We start from the raw sequence: 22,507 nt of genomic DNA, 5'->3' as shown, positions 1-22,507 counted from the left end.
CTATTTGGCTTTGATTTCAATTTTAAAGAAAAGTGCTGTTGCAGTGTGAACCTTTCTATGTTTTGAGGAGCCTCGTTACTCTGACAGGGACCCTGACGAAGCCAGAGCTTCGCCGACACGCAGCACATCCAAAGGGCAGGCGCTGGGTTAATCGGGAGGCAGCAGTGCATGTCTGTAAAGTAAATGCATATTAAAAAGCCCATAAATTAATTTCAGTTCTATTCATATCACACGCAATCTCTCCCTTGGCATGCAAGCCCTCCTTCACTAGGAATGCCAAAACCTAAGAGTTAAAGAAAATACTCGTAAGAAGAAAACTCCACCAAGAGTTTCAGTAATTCAATAATTTATTCATCTAAAAAAGTGTGTAAAAGTATATAGCTCTCATCCACAAGGTATATATGAATGACATTTAAAATGGAGGTCTTTATTATTATTGTTTCTTTTTATCAAAGTCTTTTTTTAGTGTATTGTACCAGCGATATACTGTAGATTTAAAATGAACTTCACATTTTTTTTTTTGTTTTCTTTCAAATTGTCGGCTATATATAAAAGAAGCTCACTGCAAAATGCTCAGAGAAAAAAAAACAAAAACAAAAACAAAACCAAAAAGAAATTCAGAACTCCCCAGAAATGTACAGCTTTTACATTTAAAAAAGGTTCTGAAATATACATACAAGCATGCTGGGCATTCCCCACCCCCTCCCTCTCCCTTTAGCTCAAACAACTGTAATAATAATTCTGATTTAGGCATGAATTTCCAAAGTTAGAAATAAAAAAAAAAAATAAAATAACTTTCTTCACTCTGTAGGAAAGCCAGGGCTTGTACATTTCAGATTAATTCAGTAAAAAACTCACAAGTAAAATAATGCATATTTAAGGGAAATATTATACAGAACTTTTCACACTGAAGTACATAAGATTTTTTCTTTAAAATCTATTGCCATTCATTTATTTTGCACAAAAACGTATAAATATGTCACCAGCTTCTCTTAACTTAAAAAAATTAAATAAAAGACACCAGATGAAAACTACTCCTTGCTGCCCTTTTTTTATTCTTAATTTTTGCTTAGAACCAGGTTTCTGGGGAAGAAACGCCCCTGGATAAAAACGGCCCATTTAAAAAGAACAAACAAAATAATAATCCAAAGTTCAGATGAATCCTGGGAACAAATCAGCCCCAAATGGTAAAAGATTACAAATGTCTACTTTACATTTTTTCCTCCCCAAGTTAGATTTTTTCTTTTTATACAAGTTTACAATCTTCATCTTTTTATGCTCTTCAAAAGGCCTTGAGAATTTTCTTTTCTGATTAAGAAAAAATAGTACTGCAATATTTTTAAAGTCAATTTTACACTGTACACATTAGATACAAATGGTTTGATATCAGATTTTTTTTTTTTTTAAACCTATACATTGCAAAGAGGATACCCACGTGGGAGGTGCGGTGCAGAGAACGAAATAATCCATTTACAGGTTACTTCTCTGACGTCACCTTCTCATTACACAAGCAGGTTTTTTTTTTTCTTTATTATTTTATATAATTTGTTTTAAATGTTACATTATCTCAAGAAAAATACTTTTTAAAATCATAGAATTTCCTTTTTTTAACCAGAACATGAAAGTCTTTTGGAAGAACTTTAAAATTGGTAGGTTTTTTCTCCACAGATAGATAACTAGGTCACCCAGCCTGATCAAAGTGCCCGACCCCTCGCGTAAGGCGGTCCATGCCTGCTGCACAGTGCAACAACAAACATTAGAAAACGGAGTTTAAATATAAACCCCTTGAAGCCTGGAATGAAGGAGTCATAAAAATACTTCAATTAGCCATTAACCTTTAAAATGGCAATCATTTTACTAAACAAAGTAACTTTTCCACCACAGTGGTATAACTTCAAGTACTAATTTAATGATATAATTTTTAAAAATTATTTCTTTGAAATAATATTCCTATAGTCAGAAAAAATACACCAGATTTGTAACTGATTTAGTGTAAACAAAAACCATATTTTTGGATATGTACATGGACGAGTCGGCCCAGAATTAAAGGGCGACTTGGGTTTCAGTAAATAGTTTTCTAGCATCACTAAATTTACTGGAAATATATTTCAATCATAGCTCTACAATAGATTAATTTACCGCTTTCCATTTGCCCTTACATCGGGCTTTAAAGTATTTTTCCTCCCTACCTCTCTCACTCCTCTTCCGTTAGGTAGTGTTATCCTTCATTAACCACTGGCCATGTCTCGCTTTAACCAGGCTAACTGCAGGTGAGAATCCCTTCCAATGCCGGTCCAGCCTTACCAGGATGCGCCTCCCTTCCCGGCTCGGACTCTGATTGTTATTAGCTTCACTTTTGATTTCTAGGTCAGAAGAGTGAGAGGTACGTAGATAAATAACCCTACAGTGGAACGGAGCTGGATTTTTAAGATATTCTACTCTTCCTGGTCCTTTATAATTTAATCCCTCCCCTCCCCAAACCTAAAAATAAATAAAGTATCTCCAGACCATTCATAACTACATGGACAGGTAACAAATGCATGCATTCATCCCAATCCACTCTGACAGGAACTCCAGGTAGACGGAAAACTCCAATATTTATACGAGACTACAACTGTGTGGTTGGTTTCTTTTTTCCTCCTGTAAAGTCCCAGTTTCTGATGATCAAACAACAAAACAAGTTTTGGACAACCCAAACTGGTCACTACAAGGGATTTTTACTTGCAGGGCTGAAACAGCTCTTGGTTGTTTATCAGAGTTCCTAATGCAAAAAGATACCGTAGTCTTCCTTAAAAAAATAAAATATTAAAAAAAATAATCACACTGACCAGTAGTTACTGGGCCACCAAACTAACACTGGCTTGAGGTTACTCTGTGTTCACTGTTCTTGGATGTTCCCAGATTTTGGACTGAAGCTGCCAGAGATGTTAATGGGTAGTTAAGTTTTGAACACTGCAGAATTCACATGTGCTTTTGGAGGAACAGAAGCACAGCACAGGACTGGTCTGAAGAGAAGCGAAATTGTGATCTTTGCAGACTGTGGCACATTTCTCAAGTTGAGGGGAGAATAAGCCAGAAGAACAAGTGCTTTTCTATCTATTAAAGTATATTCATGATGGCATTGTACAACTGAGTGAGCACCACAAAGTGGACAGGAAGGCAGGAGCTGCGATCCTGAGTGGCAGGGTTACACGTAAGCCAGGACAGTGCATTGTACTGCTCCAAAACGAACCTGCAGAAGAGAAATGCAGAGAGAAATTAAACCAGAATTCTTTACTCCTTTCCTTCTTCAAGATTGACTTAAACTTATCTCAGGTTTCTCCTGGAGATGTGACGTCAGGCGGACTGCCTGGCTGTATAAACGCTGGTGGTGTTGGCAGAGTAGGAAACTCATTAAGAAGGGGGGCAGGGGAACCACGAAGTTTTAGTTTTAATATGCTCGAACTGGAAAGCAAGCTATTTGAATGCAGGCCCTCCCCACTACATGGTAGAGATTATGGAATAAATGGTTCCAATACCACTGTATTCAAAGCTTTGAGTTTTGAACACCTCTAAGGACAGAGGTTCCACAGCCTCTCTGGGCAACCCGTGCCAGTATTCGGTCGCACTTCGTGTGTGAACCTGGATTAGAATTTCTCATGTTGTAACTTATGTCTGTTGTATCTTGGCCTTTCCCTGTGCATTGCATCATCCTTTAACTCAAACAAAGACAGCAGTACCCCAGGCCAGCTGTCATAGCTCAGTCCCCTAAGAGGATGCAAATTCAGCTCTTCTAGATGAATACATACACCACCAATTTTCTTAGATCAGTTCACGGTTCCTGCTGATAGTCTCTAATTGGTTAAATGTTACGTATTTGTTATATGCTGTCTCATAAACTAGATCTTTTTTCAGTCCCCAGCAGGTGGGATGGAGGCAAACAGTCCTCTAGTTATCTTGAACAATACCAGTCACAAATGTGTGTTAATTCAGGAAGAACGTCTCCTTTATATCCCAATTCCTAAAATACTGATAGCAAGAGAGTACTTTTATTTCCATCTAGAAATCAATTTCGTTTGGTGAGTAAAAATAATTATCGACACAGTCCAGATTAGACCACCAGCTAAGCAGAATGATCTTTGGGAGGCAAACCAAGGTGCCCCCTGGTAAGGCAGAGCTGTCTGTAAGTTCTCTGTACACGGTTTTGTACAGTAGTATGGAAAACTGATGAATATCCCTCAAATTGCTGCTCTGTGGTGGCAGAGGTAGCGGCTGCAGTGAGTCACCCGCTGCTCTGAGACACACATGTAGGGGACAGTAGAGTTATAAGCTGTTGATAAAGCTAAGAAATAATTTTGCCAGATTGAAAACAAAAAGATCCCTCTCAAATGTCAGAGCTCAGTCCCCGCAGCCTTAGGGAGGAAATGCAAAACCGAAGAGGTGTTACCTCAAGACATCTGATGTAGTTTTAGAGTCAAGGGGGTGAGGAACTCGCTGAGAATTTCTGGCAGGTAGAAGCTCATCTGTCTGCGCTACAGAGATATGGTGATGTAATGAGGCCTGCGCAAAGGAAGAAAGCACAAATTAACTCTTCATGTAGCAAGTACTTCTAAAGATTCACAGTGAACAGGGGTATTCTGAATTGTCTCAGGACAGCACAGAAAGTTGGCAAGTCTTTGCTGAACCCACCATGACCATGTGTATTTCCAAGTTCCATAGCTTGGATTACATTTTTGAATAAACCGACTTCCTTTTTTGACTCGAACAAGGATCTTTCAGAATGCTGAATTCTGTTCTTAACGTTAGTCAGGGAAGAAGTGATGGGGGGAAACACCTGGGACGTGGCAGTTGTTCTTCTGGTATTTCAGTAACAAACCATCCCAAGTCTTCAGACTCTGCAGGGAGGAGACCCATCGCAGGGTGCCAGCAGGGGTGGGTGTCCGACCAGGATGCTTCGTCCTGCTCTCTGCTGGGACGGTGTCTCCATCTGCCTCAGCTCTCCCTGGAGCAGGGCTTGTGCACTGGTTTATAGAGGAGCAGGAAAGGGATTTCATATTGATCATGTGCTGGGGGCAGAGCCACCGTGCAAGCCTTTCAAGTGGGTAGCCTAACACGCCACCCGGCCTGCCGAGGCAGAACCTCTCATTTATACTCCTCCAATTATGGCACGCATATTAGAGGTGAAATGCTTCAGCTCAAAAATACTTAATCCAAATCAGGCAAAGATGACTCGACTCTGTATGCCTCACATGCCGTACAAGTTTCCTAATTGCAGCGCGGTGCAGCATGAAGGAGACAGCACCACCTGCTCCCTGAATGGCGTACAAGTTACTGCATGAATTCAGCCCCTTGCTTTTATTAAAAATTGTCCAAACCAAGACAGTATGTTCCAAGTCAAATTAAACATTTAATGCAGCCTAGATCTGAGAGAGCAATTGTGTTGGGCTGGGGGGTGGTGGTGCAGGGAGGGGTGGTGGCTCCTTCTCTCGAGTACAAATCTAGTATAAGCCAACGGAAGGAATTCATGAAGTTGCCTGGAGCTCTGCGGACTGTATTTTTACTGCTGGAACCGAAACATAGTCTTTGGATTACTCATTCACAAGAAAAAGGTAGTTTTAAGTTTTGCATAAAACTTCATCTCTATCTCCAAGACCATGGTGTTTTATTTTTCATATTATTTTGAAATCTCCATTCTGTAGGTCGAAAGCAAAGCACATACTTCAGGGATATCTATCGCTGAAAAGCGCAGAGTGTAAGGAACAGGTTCAGTATTTGCTATACTGAATACAAAGCCTGCCATGCTGACTGCAGTCATTGTTAACAGCAGTCCTAAAATTGCTTATTTTGCATGAGGAAAGAATTGAGAAATATTGAACACCTTTATTCTGGTAATTGCCTGATAGGCATGGATGAGAGAATTCAGTTAAGTGTTGCAAACATGTTTAGTATTTATTAATTAATATGGGAATGGATAAAGACAGTGGTACTATCTTTATTATTCTCTGTGTTGTTTGCTCAGATAGCTATGTGATGCTACTGAAGGCAGATTTTTCACCTTCTTTCCATGCTGACAAGGTTCACATTTTTTTGATTCAATTAAATAAGAAGCCGCAGGACACTCTACAGGGAGCAGGGCACCTCTAGTAGTTGAACCAAGACTGCTGTACACGTCTCACAAGCACTTGCGATTCTGGAATGGAAGGGATCAGGTTCGCTCTGACACGACAGACTCCACTGTGCACCTACTCTCCTTTCTCACTCTCGATCTCTGGGTCATTACACAGAACAGACGGTGTGTCCCTCCTGTCTTAGGCTGACCGAAAATGAAAACTGGGACACTTCTGTAATACCGGATACAGCTTTGATGAGTCCGTATTTAGAAGCTGCCAAACTATTGCGTTTTCAGGTAAAGGCTTTAGGAACTGATAATGAAGTTTTAATAGCCAGCTATCATAAGTAAATTTAAACCTAAAATTGCATTTCTGTTTCCAGTACTGTCACAGTTGCGGTAACGTGCAAAGCCAACATTTTCAAATAAAATTCACAGGATATAAATAGAGTTCTTCCCCTTGCCCTGTGAAAGGATACCAAGACAGACCTTCAGGAAGAGGGGACACTGGTTTTGTGCCTGAGGACAGGATGACCAGAACCACTGCGGAAGATTCTCAGCTTTGGCAGTTGATACGAAGTATCCAAGAGCAAGAGGTTGCTGCTTCAGTTCTTCAGGGGCTTCTCTGGAAAGCAGACGTTCCCCTTGGCTCTGAAAGAAGAGAGAAAAGGCAGGTTTAGCGTTTTATGTCATTACATCCCACTCCAATAACATTAATTTTGTTTACTAATTACTCAGTATTTAATCCAGTTCTGTCTCGTTATTAGTGAGCTCTCCTTTAGTCATTCGTGAATCTTAGTCAAAGTTGTCTCATCCCTTCCTTTTTCCCCTGTACTTGGGTTCTCCAGGCTTATGTTCCAGAATCACTTTACATTCCCGAACAGCAATGTAAACCTCCTAAACTGAACCCAGTACGTGGGGAATTTGATGCTACAGAGCAGCTTAGGGGTACTGGGCTCTGGCTATGAATCTGAACAGCTTCTCATGTGCATCAGAGAGTAGACCAGTGTTGAATTTAAGTTTATAAAGCCTCATAGGCTTTTCCTACGCATCTCAAGCCCAGTAGTTTGCACTGCAGATCTTCCTGGCTTCAGCTAGTGGGAGGCTGTGTTACACACTCAAATATGGACGAACAGAGAATATCTGCATCTTTATAAGTTTGGTTGTGTTCGCTTCTTCAGTTAGTTACGTTGGGAGCTTAGGAAAAAAATGCTACACTTGCTATTCCTTGCTATGGACATTCGGAGAGAAGATACTGTGCTTTCTTTGTATTTGTACTGCCAAGTGGGGGAACCGTGGGGAAAGGGAACAGCTGTCCTGCTTTTCAATTTATATCACTTAAGCATTTATTTATATACTCTATTTTTGCAGTACTAGTTACTCATATTCTTATATATGGACCAAAGAGTTACTTGGCGAGGAGAGAGTTAAACAATGAGAAACCGTCTGTAAAACTGATTTCATCTGACTTTGAGTCGCTGCCTGGCAGCATATATGAGTTTGTGATTTTATTTCTGAAGAGTAAAACCTAGCTGAACCTTCCACACGCGAGGCTGTTGGATAGGAACGCTCGGTGTGAGCTCGCTCACCTCATCCCCGGTGTGTGTATATACACATCCCTGTCTCTCATGACCCACGTTACCAAACCTGCAAGGGTCCCCTTAGGTATCCGAAAGGGTAACTGCCATTCCGTTCTAGCGTACATTCCTATTTTGAATGCATGTGGGTTTTTTTGGAAACACTTTTTATTATTTCACTTCAATTTCACAGAGAAAAAAAAACAAAAGAAGCCTGCGAAGTATTTTAGCTTGTAACTTATCCCAGAAGAACTGGGATAGCAGTTCAGTTAATCCATAAACATCTTTTAAGTCAATAGGTTAAAAAAAATTTGAAAAAAAATATTCCACTGCACAGGAATTGGCTTAATCACAAAGCCTTCCCTGCTAGTCCTTCCAGCAGGTCTCTCTCCAAGAGTAATATCTCGATCAGGAATCGAAGGAAGTTAAACACTCCATGAAGCCTGGAGAAGGCTGCAGCTCACCTGGCTGTGGGCACTCAGAAAGCCTAACAGCAAACCCTGAAACGGCTGCTGAGCAATCAGGACTTCCACTGCTAAACTGCGGCAATCAATTACGGGTTACAGGGACGAAGGCTTGACCTTCCCCGACCCACAAGGTAATGATCACACGCTGTTGCTTTTTTAAAACCAAAAATTACACATCAATTACTAGGCCCGTGTTAATGGTTAAACTGAATTACTATGACAGGTTCACCTAGAAATGGCTTGTCCGGGTCTCTAAGCTCTTTGGTCATTAACCTTTCAGTGCTGTTCTAAAGCCACCTGGATGGAGTTCCATTGAGAATTAGTTTTGTAAATGCATTTCTAGAAGTGGCACAGAACAGTGGTACAGAATCCAGCGCTGAATGAACTAAATAAGAGAGAAATTGTAGAGTGATGAGTTGTAATTTATGGCTGGAGGGTTTAGTAACAGAATTTAAAACTTTAAATTTGCCCACATACCAGTTTGAAATAACCAAGTGACAGTGATGTGCAATTATTTGGCCTTTGAAAAGTGGGCCGGTGTATTAACATAAGGTAAGGTGGTTGTGTCCCGAGATCACAAAATACAGTATTAGCATTTTTGTGGCTGATGCAGAAGTAATTTTTCACTCACAGACTCTATTAATCTGACCATTGAAGCACTCTGGCAGAGGCTGCAAGGAAAATACAGGCAGGACTTTTTCCTTCCAGGTGGTGAAACTAACACCGTTTAGTTAGTCATTTTCAGGGAGTGAGAATCCTTTTCTTAAGATATCTCATTTACATGTAGAAAAATGCAGCGCTTTGTTACAGGGGCTGAATGAGTAGCATCATTCACGGGCCAATATCTTAGCTGTACGTCTGCCTCCTCTGAGTATCTGTTCTGTACCTCCTTTCATACAGGATTCATAGTTTCTCTTGAGACTGTTTAAAGCCACCGGTGATGGTCACAGACCCAGATACCGTTACTTATATTATTACAGATCACTAAACCAGAACTTTTAAATGTGTGGAGTTATCTGTCCTGTATAAAAGTTAGCCTGTTTCTTTAATAAAATACTGTATTATTTAGCAAAGAATATGGTACTGCTTTAAATGTACTATTTCTAGAATAAAACTTCTCCACAGGACATTATGAAGCATCAAACTTCTACATACTTGTGACGGAAACGATTGTAAGAGTACAGCTAAGTCTCTTACACAATTAAATGTATGAGTAAAAGAGTTCCATCGAGCATGATCCAAATTATCCTAAAGCCGATTCAAAAAAAATACCTTGAATTACCAAAAATAATTTGCATTTTAAGTAATCACTGGTACTGGAACCAACTTTATAAAAGCCACTTCAAACAAAAATAACTTACAAACGCTATGTGCTCTGGGCTAATTTTTACTAAGAAAACAACATTTGCATAAACATCCAGCACCTGCAGAGTTTCTATGGGTAGGGCTTTATTATTAGGAGAATTATCTCCCTTCTTGCCTGCCCTAGAAATGCATGTGAACAGACCTGTCATATCTTCCTTTCTCTCAAAGACTTGTCACTTTGTGCCAGGACATTCCATATGATTTTCCAGAAAAGAAATGGATGAGTACGGATTAAATTTCACAGACTCATAGAATGGTTTGGGTTGGAAGGGACCTTAAAGATCATCTCGTTCCAACCCCCCTGCCCTGGGCAGGGACACCTCCCACCAGCCCAGGTTGCTCCAAGCCCCGGCCAACCTGGCCTTGAACCCCTCCAGGGATGGGGCAGCCACAGCTTCTCTGGGCAACCTGCGCCAGGGGCTCACCCCCCTCACAGCAAAGAATTGCTGCCTCACATCTCATCTCAGTCTCCCCTCTTCCAGTTTAAATTTATACAGGGTCATTAGGTACGTCTCTGCCACACAAAAATAAAGCTTCTCTCTCCCTCTCAATTGTCTTGTACACCAACAGTTAACTTGAGACATGTAAACAGTCAAAGCAGAGGCATCTTCTACAACAGTATTTAACCAGCACCTTCAATTTTAACGTTAATTTCTGCTTGCCGATGACCTAATTATATTTGAGAATCTACAGGAAAAAAAAAAAAGATTTTGTTGGAGGATTTGGGTCTTTTTTGCGTTTTATCTTAAGTAGCACATGCCCTAAAGTGCTACAGCCTTACCCTACTATGCTGGAAGTGAGATCCCACTCCAATGCCAGATGGTGATCCAGGGGAAGGAACCGGCGAGGAATTTGGTGAAGAGTGAAGATTCCCCGTTATTAAAATTCTAATGTCATTGTCCATGTCATCTGGGAATGGGAGGTCAAACATGTCATCTGAAAAAGAAAAGAAAAAAAAATAATTTCCAATGTGCTGTACTCATTTTTGTCAAGAAATTTTTGTCATTTATTACCGTTCCCTTTAATTTATTCTCATTCCATTTTTTTTTCACATAGTCTCAAGACAGATGAAAGCAGAGATAAACATGTTACTGTTTAATCCTTCTTAGTACCTTTGACCACAACCGCACAGACTTGAAAGGAAAAGTTGGCAGACATCTATTAAAATCATGCATTTTAACAATGGTCACAGAATGAACAAAAATCCCGTCATACCAGCTTAATAAAAATCCAAATTGAACTCTGTAAGAGAAAAAATGACACCTCTCTGCAGTGGGTCACAGAAATCCATTAACAAAATCCTTGAAATACATTAAACAAACCCAGGTTTGTTACTCTCGGCAGGTGCTGCTCTTCAGGCCTCCGGTGCTGCACACCGGCGCCCCGGCACGTGTGCTCAGAACCCTCGGGAGCAGCCGCAGGGGCATCGCTCACGGGATCACTGCGGCAGCAAGGCCTGCCCCACGCTCACAGGCAAGGCACCGTCGGGATTATTTCAAATACTGCACCAGGATTTCCTGCCACACAGCTTTTAATATTTTACTTTCATCTCAGAAATTAAATGCAGTCATATTATCGTAAGTTGCTATTTGAATTTGGCTTATGTTAATGTGTGGGAAGGGCGTAAAGATACAATGAAAATGTGTTTGCATTCTGTGAGAAGTACATTCCATTACCGAGCCATTTGCAACACAGGTTATGATACCACGAGTAATTTTCATGATGGAAAGCTAAGACATTATAAATACAGAGCAAAAAATTACAAGCATCACAATATGGTTTATAGGGTTTTCTTCCTTACCCAGATTGCTCAGCCGGCAAAGATGTTTCAGCAGGGAAAGATGTTTAAACAGTATAATGACAATTAAAGTACATTTTAGGGCACAGAAAGGGACAGTGGGAGCGGGAGCTGTCTGAATTAACCAGATTAATTGGAACTGCAGCCAAATTTATACTAAAACACATGGAGCCCTAAATAAGAGTCATGCATTTCTACATATTATAATAAATAATTTCTCTTGAAAAAGAAGAATTTACTCCGCATGAAAATGGGAGTGTGTGTCTTGAACTGTTTTCACCTGCAGTCCTAGTGTTGCAGGTGGTTGTTTTTCTTCATCTTCTGAAGAGAAACACTGGATTGCCAGAGCAATGAATTAACCGAAGTTTATTAACTTCTGTGCTACAACCCCAGTAAACAAAACAGAACTAATGTTACGCTCTGCTTAGCCTCCAAAGCATAAATGAGATGGCTAATAGCATAGGAAGCAGTTTAATCATTAAGCAGAACAGAGTTAAGAAAATTAAATTTAACACCATTTTGGAAAACGCCAGTTCTTGTACCTGATTCTAATTAGCATCTGAAGTACTAAAGGGCAGGTTAACGCAGGTTAAATATTTGTCAGCACAGCGTTCAGTCAGGATTCTGGGGCCCTGAAAGGACAGCTGCGGAGGTATTAAGAGGGGTAACTTCCCTTCTGGGAGGCCCACTGGAATTCCAGGAGGAACAGATCAAAGCCAACTCTTTCATTAAAAATAGTGGGCCTTTCTTCCTCTCTGTGCTCTAACCTCCCTCTTCATAAAATACTTGTTATAAATGTTTGTAGTTACTCTTGGTTTAAATTTTTTTACAATCATTCTTAAGGATTTATGGCAAAACAGTTAGGAAAATACTTGTTTGATATAAAGTGTTAACCAGAGTCTTGCTGACATAAACTATAGGGTTAAATGCGTTTGAAAAACCACGCTGCTAACATTAAGAATTCTAAGGTTGGTCTATTTTTGCCTACTTTACAGGAAGATTAAAATTCTAAAATAAGTACCTCCTTCTTCACAAGCTTTGTAGACACCAGGGCATGAAGCAAAGCACTGCTATAAAAAACAAGTTGACCTCATCAAGTCACAACAAGAAGCAGCAGCATTTTATAGTCCGTGCCATTCCGCGTATTGATTGGTCTGTATCGCTTTTGGAATAAATCGGCATGATTTATGAAAACAGACTTCAGAAAAACCCTAGTATGTTATCCTGAACTTACAAAGTACAGTCGTGTTCTCTTAAATTAGGGTGGCATGGAGTCGGGGGGGGAACACTGGGCCACTTGGGGTTTTTATTCCTGAGTGGTACAGCTCTGCTGGTTCTGAGAAGGCGGCTGAGCATTCGCAAGGATTTCTCCTGTGACACTGGAGAGGTGCTTACTCACCATTAGTGGGGCTGAATCCATCCTCATTGGGGTAATTTGCCGGTGCTACCTGGATGGTAGCAGAGGTTGGGAAAACCAGGATGTGTGTACAGGAGGCATCCTGGGGGGTGTTCAGCTGGGACGACTGCAGATTCAGCGCAGTGCTCCGGCCAAACACTGATCCCATGGTGACAGCATCTTCCCGAACAGAAGCAACAGCAGAGACATTAATTTGCATCACCTTCCAAATACATGTGCCGTGTTCAATTAAATTTCTGTGCATCTAAGCTGGGTTTCCAAGCTAATACACGTGTTTGAAGGTTCTTATCTTAAAAAGAATAAATTACTAGAGGAGCTTGAAATTAAGATCACAGTTTGTATAGATAATGTTTGCCTATGTGAATTCCCATACGATGCCCCACCTTTCCTTTCATTCTGCTGCCCATTAAACAAAGATTTACTTGTTAAACGAGTAAATTAAATTTATTTTCAACACACACATCTGTATAATTGTGCAATATACCCCACTTCGGTGGACATGAAAAAAGCAGAACTTGCCATCTACTTTCTCATGTTACAAAATCTCTGCTCTGAAAATTATTCAACTTGATGAGTAATTTTCAAGCCCATTTAATTCTGTTCCATGTAGTAATCTTTTATTTCTAAGCTTAAAAAAAATCAGAGTAGCTTGAAGGATATGTCACCCTGTACATTAAAAAGTATGTGCTTACATAATACAGCAAATAACTAAAGGGAAGCTCAAAATTCCATTTTCTTTCAACTTAACTCTGTGAACTGCTGCTTATAATAGATCTTTCCAAATAACTTATGAAAGGCAGGTACGTTTATCCATCCTCCCATTCACAGAGACTCCTGCTCTTTCCCACTGCAGAGTCTCACAGCGTCTGCGGTCTTCCTCGCATGAGGGCATCTACGACATCCCGTTTCAGCTGATGAGAACTGGTCTAGCTGAAAACAAGACCTCCCCACGGAAAAGGGCATCAGTTTGGTAGTGGCACACGGGACTCTTTCCCCCAGGAGCCTACACTCCCAGTGTAGCATCTCTTCGTGGTATTTTGGGGAATTCTGCTGCCTCAACCTACATTTAGCCATGTTAATCAAGGTCGTCTTGTTGGACTCAAAAGTCTCCCAGAATTAACGTGCTTAAGTATGATAAAAGAAGAAAAGTTTCGTTGGCATTTAAATAGTTGGATAAAATGTACCTGGCATCACAACAAATGACCCCTGTGGCTCCATGGCAACTAAGCAGGCACTGAGGATAGAAGGAGAGTCCGCTGAGGAGATGCCACACATGCGGCACACCTCCTTCAGCTGTTTGCTGATTGTCTGCAGGGAACATTCCCCAAGGAGGATACTCCAGTCTGAAAGGAATAAACGTTATGGTAGAACAGAATGGAGTTCTGAAATAGACAGCACTTGCTTGAAAATTGCGAAATATTAATAACACTTTGCCTCTCATTAACACTGTACTATTCTGGACTGCCTCCCCCCGTAAACAAGGTGATGGCTCCGCGAACCGGGGATTCGAGCAGTTACTGTAGAGCTGTGTTTTTTCTGTGGTAGTTTGTTGGTTTTCCCATGAGCTAACCGCGTTACTCTGGCAACTCACTGAAGATGATGTGTTTCTTTATGAGTAAGTCTCTCATTCTACCTGTAAGGTAGAGGAGGCACTTATCTGATGTGAAACAGGGCAACATAGAAGGATTCATTTTCTTAAGATTTTTTAATGCTTTTTTATTTACATACAAATCTTTTCCTGAAATGTACTAATTCCTTTTCTCAAAAAGGACATCTGTTTTCATCTAACATGCTGCATGATTGGAATACTTGAAACATAAGCCAAGAGAGATGAATTCACACACTCAACATCAGAGAATGTCATGAATAAAATGCACTAAATAAAGCGAATTTACGTGGAGGTGCAGATATACATTCAAGAAACTACATTTAGCCATTTAAATGACACTATGTGTCCGAACAGAGGAAGGGAGCTGACGATTAAATTCTTAATCCGTTTTCCTGCCTTCGTTCCATTTAACTCCTGTGTGCATGATGGATGCCAAATTCCCCTACCAGGGCAGGCAACAGCTCTTGTTCCCTACATGTACTATATGGGAGAAGGCATTTAATTACTGCTTTTTCCCCCTGTAGAGTATTTCTTTGTGCTTTCAGACTGAATTGTTATTTATTGTGTACTATTTTCAATTTTTTCCCCCTTCTCATGAAATACAGAATCTCTTCCAATAAGCTAACCAGAGGAATTCACTTATTAATGTAAAAGGACAAATGCTCATGAAATATCTGTATCCTCCTGTCTAATTTATCTTCGCGTTCCAACTCGGGAGATGGGCGAATACTGAGAGCACCCTCTCAGAATCCCATTTTCTTCCAATCAGTTACCAAGCAAAACCCGAAGCGTGGCTGCAGCCATTAGAAACGGCAGAAAAGATGCTGACTGCATGTATTTCAATTAGCGAGAGGAGTCACTGCTGAAGTGAACAAGGCAGTCCCTGCCCTTGCTTGGATTAAGGCACTTGTACCCAAACCACTCCAGAGCTCCCTTCAAGTTTCCACAAAGCTGTTCGGAACGCTAAATCTTGGGAACTCTGCAGAGAATACCTTATTGCTATTTAACACTGATTATCAGTTAGTTTTGTATACCACAGAAAAAAAATTGAATTTTTTTGTTCAGTAACTTTTTTTGCAAGAATTTTTTGTTTGTTTCATTTATGTTTAAGTTTAGGAATCAGAACTGAATCCCATTTCTGTTTCTGTGACAGGAAACAATTGTCCAAATCTTTTTCTAACATGTGAGGATACCCATGGCATCCACTTGGAAGCATCCACAACATCTACAAGACATGAGCGAGTAATGTCAACCCTGGTGTGCAAACAAGCACATTGTTTATGCAAACCAATATAAATACTCAGTGCCAGGGTAGGATTAGCACTCTCCATTTTCTGGTTTTAAAGGTTCGTGATCGATTCTGTAAGCCATTCTGCCTTGCACGCTACGGCCATGTCTTCATTCCAAAGCCACAGGGAGCGACAGCACTGACGGTTCATACCTTTTAACTCCCCGTGGCCAAGGCGGCCGAGCCGCCCGATGACAACTCTCCAAGGCAGCGATGTCATCTGTACAATTCCAATGCACCATTCCCATAGCTTCTGCAGACCAATCTTACGTGCAGACAACTTGCTCCTCCTCGACCTGAAGGTTAAGGAAGAAAAAAAAAAAGTAAGAAGAGAATCAAGGACAATATTCAATTTTCTATTCTATGTAATTATTTCACTGCTTACCCCCTATAGGAGTTCTTACAGTTCTGTGGAATGCCTAACTTACCTTTTACTAACAAGAAGCAGAAAAAGCACGTGTCTGCTTTCAGTGCTATTACTGCAGTCACATGCAAGAGGTGTCAATCTGCTGAGCAACATACCAGTTGTTCTTCAGGGTAAGATTTGTAGGTAGCATTTGTAAAACAAATGGAACACACTAACTTTTTTCCGCTGCAGTTTCTAAGTTTCTTGTTAGTGCCAACTGAAATGTTACCACTGTAACATCACCATGATCACATCAGCAGGAAACGTGATCAGAAGGGATGTGCAAGAAACCGATGAGAGTGAGGGATGACAACTATAGACCTAGATATAGTGCAAAAAGTAAAGGTTTCTACCTGTTTGGTAAATCAATATTAACTATGCAGGTTTCCAACAATTCACCATGAAGGTCCGTGCAGGATGCCAGAAGCCAACGCTGATCATGAGACAAACAGTATCCAACAAAAAGCACATTGTATTTCTGACTGGCCTCTCCAAATGTTTCTCCCAGCTCTGTCTGCTTGTCTTTGATGGGTGCCAGTATGAAAGGAGGCGAGTAGAGCTGGATTGGGCTGGGCCTCTGCAATGAAGTCAACACAGTCATCAGCAGATATTGCAAAACTATCTAATGCAAGAAACACAAACTCAGATGGCAGTGAGCACACAGAAATGCGAGTTTGAAACAATAGATAAATTCAAGGCATTCATAGTCAAGAGAGATACTGGGAAAAGGGTGGCTATCGACGATTCATTTCTCTAGTTAAAACTGATGCATTTCAAAACTTTTCTAAAGATTTCTTTTTATATACAGGGAAGCTAAGGCATGAAAACAGTCTTTGGACAGGGTGATACCAATCTCTGAAACAGGAATTTAAACCTGGTACTAGGCAGATCCTTTCGCTAGAATTGCTGGCATCTGCTCACCTCTCTTCATTCACAAACCACCTACGGAACAATGGACAGGATGATCTGATCTGAGGTACCGCGGACTTCAATCAGAAATTGCTTAGGTAGAGCTCAAACTTCGTATACAGTTTTCTGTCTAGGCATTAGGTTTAATATACTTATAATATCAGTATAATATAATACACTGATAGCAAATGCATGTAAAACGGAAGCAGCAGAGATCTGATTAATTAAGTAAGCTGAATGCAAGCTGCTCATGAAAACATTTGCCCCTTTTTTGGTGTCCTTTGTATGTTGAAGAAATTAAACATGAAATGCAAAGTGCAAGTTAATGAGCTTAGAGGAAAAGTTACAGGGTTTTGTTAGAGACATTAAGGGAATATCGTATTTCTGCTTATGTCACTCTCTAGAAGTACAGCACCCTGGCAACAGTGCGGGAGCATTAATTAAAGGGAGGGAGATGCTTGCAGGGGTCTTGCAAGTTTATTGCTCTTCCCCTTACACGTAAATAGTTTGACGGATGACTGTTGTAACTTGCTGCAAAATCCATCCTGCCGCACAGATCCCATTCTGAGGGAAGCACGAGGAGAGAACATGAAGAGGAGACGCCTGGGGTGATACTGCTTTTAGAAATTTTCAGTGAGAGCTTGTGGTTTTATGTGAGTAATGAAATGTGCTGATAGCTGGGTTTTATGATGATTTTGAAACTAGGTTTTTAAACCCTAACAAGCATGTCTTTATCCCAAGGTAAGTGTTTAAGTGTTTAGTTGGTCCATTAAATCTAAATAAAACAGTCATTGTTATCTTTCAAAGAACGAAAAACATTCATGGAAAGTAGGATGGATTATTCTTCTTTTGAAATCCCTGAAATTCCAGAAATAGGGCTTGAATGTTTACAGTTTAAAGAACAGATGAAAGATAAGCCCACTGAAATAGGGGGATTTCTCCATTACCTCAGGGAATTAATGTAGTGTCTGTAATTAGGCACAGGAACTTATTTCATATATATGCATATATATGTATATATAAATAAAGGTTGGACATAAACACTTTGTTGTAGGAATACCATAGACTAAAACTACAAAATGTCTCAGAATCCCAAGTAACAGTGTACATTTTCTCTTCTTTTATGATGACCTTTAACCTTTTATCACTCAAAACCAGAAGCTTAAAATGTTTTGAAAGCAAGTCCTCTGACAGTTTTCTTACTATTTTCTATTTAGTATTAGCTTACCTTTTGCCTTTATATTGTCATTGTCTTTTATACCTTGAAAAAAAACTTCTAAAAGTATTCTCTATGTTTTGTTTGATATTTGAGAAAAGGGGATACAGTTTATTAGCGGGCTTTCACTTTCTTGACACCAGTACTAACCTCAGGATTTTTGAGGGTCATCTCAATGCTGGCAGCTGGCCCAAAGCCTGTGAGAGACTTGATGTGAATCTGTGTGGGCAACGGCCTCCTGCACTGGCAGTACACCGAGAACGCCAAGGACTTCAAGTGCTGAATGTAGAAAACCTGTTCATCCTTCATTGTCTGCAGCATGTACTGGCAAGGCACAATCTGTATCGTTCATATAAACAATAAAACATGATTGAAAGTCTGCAAAGAGCTGTTTGTTAATAGCAAACCAGGTTCACGCATTCATTAGTCATTTAACAACCAAGACACTTTGTATGCGGTAGTCAGTTATTTGCATTACAGCACCTGTAGCTTCCCTTCTGCACGAATGGCTGCAACATTCAGCGACGATATTCCTGGTACAAAACTGCTGTTGCCGTTACAATGATATATTTAGGGTTGCAAAATCTCTCAGAAAGCCAACACTCCTACCCTCCAATATAATGGAGGAGACTTTTTGGAGGGCAACAACAACCAAATAGTGCTATAATACCTCAGTGACAGCTGACAAACCCAGCTTATCAGAAACTCTAAATGAATTTTGCTTTCTGTGATATAAACACCATTGAATAAGAAACCCAGTCAACTACACAAAAAGAACAGATCGTTTTCCCCAGTCAAGTCTTAGTTTTCTGAAGTCCACTTTCACATTTATACTGCAATTTGGGAAGGGCATCTAATTACATGTATAACATTTATCAAAGTATACCAGAAGTAGTAACTACTAGTGGCTTTTACAAGCAACAGCCTAAAACCTGGGGGTAGTTTTAGTTTTAATTTTTTTTAATCCTCAGTCCAAAACCAAACACCCATATTCAAACACCTTTAATTTGTTTCAGACTGATCAACCCCTTCATTTGCAGGTAGCCTTTACTGTATAATCTCGGGATTCTGAACTTTGGGTTCCGGCAGGTTTGGTTCCATAGTTTGGGGTTAGAATTATTTGCTGGTCATGTGGGAAGGGGCACTATGGTGTCGTTCTTAAAGACGAGTGCAGAGAGCAGAATTAAGATTCTATTGTAATGATTTATGTGGTTGTTTCTCCTGTTCAATTTAGTAAACAGTGGAAGCCCAGCAACCGTATGCTGCTGTTCAGTTTTATTTGTTTCAGAAAGTAACGTGAAGCAACACTTCCATTTACACGCTCAGCCAGCAAGAAGCAGAACCACAGCTAGGTGTGCCTGTGAGACTTGAGTTTGGTGGTTAAGGCCCATCTGCCCAGGAACAGGAAGGAGAAATAGCACCACATTCCTTCACAAGTAAACAAAGCATAACAAAAATATTGTTTTCAGTTCAAATCCTTTTTAAAATTAGAATTAAATCCACGTAACAAATATTTTCAGTAGTAATAAAAACTGAAGTATCACAAAACTTTTAACTACTGCATGGTTCTTGCTTGAACCATTGGAATTTTGGTAGCGTATTCACAGAATCTTCATGGTTGGAAAGGACCCTTAAGATCATCGAGTCCAACCAAACAACCTACACTCTCTGCCACTAGAGCATGCCCTGAAGTGCCACAAAATACTAAATACTTACTAATATATAATACAAAATACAAAATAAATAATAATAATACAAAATAAATAATAATACAAAATAAATAATACAAAATACTTCTACTTACTAAATGCGACTGCATTTTTAAAAGACAACTACTTTATCCAAAAATTTCAGAAGCTCAGCTTTTCTGCTCTATATATGAATTGGAATAAATCTGTAAAGATTTGGGTTTGATTTTTTTTTCAATAACTGTATATTTGTGTATACTGTGGTACAGCTGTGAGAATATTGTGCTGGTAGCTATATCATGTTTCCCTTTACTTAGAGAAAATTGGCTACTCTTTTGACTTGAACTGGCAAAATGCCACATATTTGGAAAAACAAATGGTAAGTGCCCAGAAAATAAGCAGGACTTAGAAAGAGCTGGTAAGCCCATTTAGATGTTCTTGCATTTCAGGCATTGCGGCATCTGGCTATTTTATTTTTAGTATCTTCAGGTCTGAATCAATTAAATTGCCTGCAGTCTATCAAAATACGACGTTGTGAATCTGATTTTCAGTTCATCCCCAAGCATGAAATATTTTGGTGACAGTTCCGCCCATCATTTCGGGGAACGATGTAGTCAAGATTACCAAAAACGACAAATGTTTTCCATACCCAATTTGAAACACTATAATAACTTCCAATTCTTTTTTTTTTTATAATTACAATTAAAATACTTTTAAGCTAAGTTGAGCATCCATGAGTAACGTATATAGAAATCATTCACGTGTTGGTTCTTGCATGCATTGCACACGTACATGCACAGCTTGTAATCTCGGGTCTCCCCCCGTTTATTTCGACTGCGCCACTGAGAAAGAGGAGGCAGGGCAAAATGTGGGCAGCCTGGGCAAGAGGCCAAGCTCTGCTTCTGACTACACAAATTCAATTCTGAAGTAATTCCATAGTAAGTAACTCTTATTATATGCCAAGTTACATGGTAAATTATTTTTAAGAAGCAGATAATAACAACACAATAGCTAAATTATGCATTAAATGTCTGGTTTCACATACTTCTTTTGGATTAAACAGCATAAATCAAGAGAATGTAAAAATCAAACAACTCAACATGCAAAACAATCAAAGGAGCAACTGGACGTTTTTGGCAATGGCAACCCAACTCGCTACTTAAATAATGGAACTCCCTCTTCAGGAAGCATCCAGCACGTATGATTGCTAGAACCACGCAATAGATTTGATGCAAGGATACTGTGGCTGCCTTAACTTAATTTCCTCATCAAAACAAAAGCAAGTGTTTTTTTAATATAGAGACTTATACTGTCAACAAAATAATTTGTAAACATCACTGAAATTTTATATGTTATCTTCCATTTTGTATCTTTTAGTATAGTGTATGTATCAAAAGTATGTTGTGACAGAATGACTCTCCAGTGTGAAGATACAGAGGAAAGTAGAATTACCTGGAGAATGAAAGAATTCCTCATGTTCTCAGGCAAGTTATCCAACATCTCCGTGTAGCATCTCATCAAACTTAACAGCCAGAAGTTGGTTGAGGCAGATTCTTCATCTGCAGTGTAGGTAAAAGGATCCACCATGTAGATGACAACTGCCGGAGGGTAGGCATTGCTGTCCGCTGATTCCGGCTCAGTGGGAATCCCTATTCTCTCCCGCTCTGTAACCCTAGAGACATAGACGTTGTTAAATTCAAAGGCAACTTACAATTGTTAATTACTGTTTTTCTGTAGAGGTGTGCAAGGCTGAAGCAGAGGAGGAAAAAGGGGAGTACTAAGTGATTCTTACGTGCAGAAGCAAAACTAAAAAACATGAAAACAGCGATTAAGGAGAGATGACACTTAGAGCAGTTCTGAATCCAAAATACCTGTTATTAATTATGCATTAAAGATACTTACCTAAAGTCTAACATAATTTTGTTTAATGCAATCAGAATAGATGATGTCTGAAGAATATGGAAAAGTTGACTAATATTAGCTCTGACAGTTTTATTTTTATGTATGTGCATGCCTGAGTTTTGGTGCTGTTTAGGGTTTTCTTTTGGGAGAGATGGAAGGGGGAGAGAAGGAATTGAGAACTGCGGAAAAGTGCCAAAGTAATATTCGTGGAGACTGAAGTCCTCTGTTCAGTTACAGAAAAGGTTCCGTGGGTAATGGGAGGAGCAACTGAACATTTTTTACTTGGTAAAACACTCCGTGCCTCAGCCATGAATAGGAGGCTCAACATCTGTAAGTGATAAAAAGCAGCTCAGACTTACTTTGTCAGAAACCATGCTGCCGTTGATGAAACGGTATTTTGCATAGATTCAGTGAACAGATGTCTTAAGGATAACCTGAACTACAACAGGATGTGGGCTTTTCACTTAAGATACAGGAACTCCATAACATATATCATGACTATTGGTAATATGCATTATTATGAGAGTAATGAAAAACATGTTCACTCAGGAAGTTACTTACATAGGATGTTATAAAACCTTTTCCTAATTTTATGTCTGATGGATGACTATTTATAATGAAGTCTTTAGAAACGTTGTGCTGCTAACATTTATTTTGAGGTAACAGCAATGTAATCCTGTTTCCTGACCTCACAGGGTATCCTACGGCATCTCAAACAGCACTACGACACCCACGTTCACGCAGTTGAATCAAGCTTTGTTTCTTGTAATGAAAAAG

At 39.8% G+C, this 22,507-nt stretch overlaps 1 protein-coding gene across 3 annotated transcripts in view; it reads right to left on the bottom strand.

Moving 5' to 3' along the window:
- Positions 1-329: 329 nt before the first annotated feature.
- Positions 330-22,507, bottom strand: part of MED13L (mediator complex subunit 13L) — a 205,749-nt gene continuing 183,571 nt past the window's right edge. For all 3 annotated transcript variants that reach the window (XM_074605935.1, XM_074605933.1, XM_074605936.1), the window contains 10 exons: positions 21,281-21,500; positions 18,291-18,479; positions 16,369-16,592; positions 15,763-15,905; positions 13,897-14,055; positions 12,695-12,871; positions 10,279-10,433; positions 6,578-6,739; positions 4,427-4,539; positions 330-3,232 (listed from right to left, as the gene is read on the bottom strand). In XM_074605935.1, coding sequence (XP_074462036.1) covers positions 3,100-3,232; positions 4,427-4,539; positions 6,578-6,739; positions 10,279-10,433; positions 12,695-12,871; positions 13,897-14,055; positions 15,763-15,905; positions 16,369-16,592; positions 18,291-18,479; positions 21,281-21,500 — 1,675 coding nt within the window. In that variant the 3' untranslated portion in view covers positions 330-3,099. The remainder of the gene's footprint in view (positions 3,233-4,426; positions 4,540-6,577; positions 6,740-10,278; positions 10,434-12,694; positions 12,872-13,896; positions 14,056-15,762; positions 15,906-16,368; positions 16,593-18,290; positions 18,480-21,280; positions 21,501-22,507) is intronic.

This window comes from Larus michahellis, chromosome 13 (genome assembly GCF_964199755.1).
Source record: "Larus michahellis chromosome 13, bLarMic1.1, whole genome shotgun sequence".
In the NCBI taxonomy this organism is placed as follows: Eukaryota; Metazoa; Chordata; class Aves; order Charadriiformes; family Laridae; genus Larus; species Larus michahellis.
The sequence above is the reverse complement of the archived record's forward strand: the minus strand, read 5'-3'. Positions and strand labels throughout refer to the sequence as shown.